The sequence below is a fragment of the Selaginella moellendorffii genome, unplaced genomic scaffold (assembly GCF_000143415.4).
Source record: "Selaginella moellendorffii unplaced genomic scaffold, v1.0 SELMOscaffold_35, whole genome shotgun sequence".
NCBI lineage: Eukaryota > Viridiplantae > Streptophyta > Lycopodiopsida > Selaginellales > Selaginellaceae > Selaginella > Selaginella moellendorffii.
Window position 1 is genome coordinate 584,676 of NW_003314296.1, and position 2,732 is coordinate 587,407.

At 42.3% G+C, this 2,732-nt stretch overlaps 1 protein-coding gene across 1 annotated transcript; it reads left to right on the top strand.

Moving 5' to 3' along the window:
* Positions 1 to 1,189: 1,189 nt before the first annotated feature.
* Positions 1,190 to 2,008, top strand: LOC9656450 (acyl-protein thioesterase 1). Its single transcript, XM_002977641.1, has one exon. The coding sequence runs from the start codon at positions 1,190 to 1,192 to the stop codon at positions 2,006 to 2,008; it is 819 nt and encodes a 272-aa protein (XP_002977687.1).
* Positions 2,009 to 2,732: the final 724 nt, after the last annotated feature.

The following is a 2,732-nucleotide window of genomic DNA, read 5'->3' on the forward strand; positions in this document are numbered from 1 at the left end:
AATAATATCTATAATGGTTTACAGTCCATACTTATCACTTTTTTATGTTTTATTTACTTTTTGTAGTACTGCTCCTGCAACTTTTGGATGAATTGGAATATTAAATCCACATGATATTGACAATATTGTAGAAGCTGTGACAAATGTTTTATCTAAAATAAAATATAAAAAACCTTACTTGAGAACATGTAATATATTAATGTACTAACTTCTAAAGGATTTGTTGATACCATTATTAAAACAAAGTATCAATGTAGTATTACATCTACACCTGAAACTGTTAATGGTGAAAGTTTAAAATTAGGTTTTGAAAATCTTTTATATGGTAGGATTAGTTCTTTAAAAGAAAATTTATCTGACTTTTTTGCTGTTAATTATTTTATACAATATAACTCAGAGGCAGTCCTGGATTTTTATTGAAAAAATAATTATATTATAGCTTATATTTTGATGATTTTTACTGCAATCTTAAAAACTAGTACTTTGATTTTTGGTTTTAAGTTATTTACTGATAAATTTTTGATATTTCCAAATGGTAGAAATCTATTGCTATTGGATTCTTCTTGTAGCCTTGTATTATATTCAGAAAACACTTTAATTTGGAAAAATAAAAGTCTTATAAAAAGGTTTTCAAAATTGTTTTCTAGTCTTACAACTTGATGGTAATCTGGTTTTATATGATAATAAAGAATCCATCTGGGCTACTAATACTAACTGTCATAAAGATAATTATTGTGAATTACCAACATTATTTACTATTCAGAGTGACTGTAATTAACTAATATATTCTGCAAATTTTCCTAATAATGTTTTATGGCATTTATTTTGAAAAAATGATCAAACTATTTACATATTTAGGATCAAAGCCATGGTCACATATTTGTGCTGCTCAAAGTATCACAACTAATGTTTTCCAGTGATAGAGTTGACGCCTGCCGCGACAACTACATAACTTCAATCTTGCCATGCATGTAAATGTAAGTTGTTATGGTCTTCAGACAAAGCGTATAATACATAAAGTCAAACTTGGAACGGTTAGTAGGCAATGCTTTTCATTGTCAAACCTCGAGACTGCCTAGAATTTGCTAGAAAATAAAAATTAAAAGCTGCACTGTGTTCTCAATATGGTATCCACACTTGAAAGCCTTGCTATATAGCTTGGTTTCTTTCTCTAGGGCTTAAAGCAACAATGGGTTTCAGTGTGCACGTCCTTGACGCTGTGGAGCAGCACACGCACACGGTCATTCTTCTCCACGGCCGCGGCAGCAACGCGGAGGAGTTTGTGGAAGACCTCCAAGGTATGACCACGTCCAGCGGGCAGTCGCTGTTTGCCCACTTCCCAGGCGTTCGCTGGGTGTTCCCAAGCGCGCAAACTCTCTGGTCGAGCCAGTTCTTGGAGGCGATGAGCGCCTGGTTTGATGCGCCGTCGCTGACGGACATGAGCAAGAACAAGCACCTCCAGGTCCCCGGATTGAAGAGCTCGGTGGAGTTCGTGCGTGGGGTGATCCAAGACGAGGTCGCGCGTCTCGGTGGTGACGCCGCCAAGGTGGTGCTGGGCGGTATCAGCCAGGGACAAGCCACGGCGCTCCACGTCCTGCTGGGAGGAAGCCACAAGCTCGGGGGATTCGTGGGTGCTAGCGGATGGCTTCCTTTCGTGGACGAAGTGGAAGAACTCGGTTCTCTCGCAGAGGTCTCTTCCCATTTTCGTGGAAAGCTTGGGCTGGAATTGGACGAAGAGATTCAAGGTGGTGGGGTTGAGGAGACGCCGGTTTTCCTGGGACATGGCACCGACGATGAGATGGTGGACGTGAAGTTTGGGAGGCAAGCGCGTGACGTGCTCAAGGCTGCGAAGGTGAAGAACTTGACGTGGAAGGAGTACGTGGGTGCCGAGCTTGACGGGCACTGGTTCAAGGAGCCGGAAGAAATGGACGACATTGTGGCATTCCTCAGGGACTGCTTTGTTGATTCCTTGGGTAGTGATCTCAAACAAAGTTCCATGGAGTGGTGATCCGAACCAGTGAAGCTATATTTCCATTTGAGTGGGTGATCCAAACAAGTGAAGCTATAGTTCTCAAAATAAGTGAAGCTATAATTCCATTTTCCTTGTGAACTCTTCCAGATTTGAATTTTAGGGCTTGGCTATGGCCGTGTGGAGCTGGGGGGCGGGAACGCAGCGCCAGCTTGGATTGGGGACGATGATCGACGCACTGCTGCCACAAGCCACCACTTCGAATTCTGGACATGGCTTGTGGAGGCGCCCATGCCGCAGCGATTTTGGGTATGGTTTTCGCGAGATTTTGTTTGACTCTGGATTGATCTCTCTTGTATGGAGATGGAGGACGTGTGGCGACGTGGGGGCGAGGATGCTGCCGCTGTTGTTGTTCTTCCAAGTGTAGTAGAATTTTTTGGAGGTCACAAAGTTTGCGAAGTAGCTGCTGGATGAAACCACACCGCATTTCTCACTGGTAAGATAGATCAATTCTCTTCTTCTTTCTTTGTGACTTTTCTTCTTTTCTTTTCCCTCCAAGAATCCGGGGAGCTTTTCACCTGTGGAGATGGAGCTTTTGGACAACTCGGCCATGGAGACTTTGTAAGTCGACGAACTCCCTGTAAAGTTCTGGCTCTTTCCAATGCTTTCAAAGTTGCGCCACACACTGGTTCTCTACGGTAAAAATTTCCTTCTTGCTTGCTTGCGTGCTTTGCATCCAAGTCGTGAGTGAATCTATGTATCT

Coding starts and splice junctions, on each gene's coding strand:
- LOC9656450 (XM_002977641.1), top strand. CDS start 1,190: ATGGGTTTCAGTGTGCACGTCCTTGACGCTGTGGAGCAGCACACGCAC.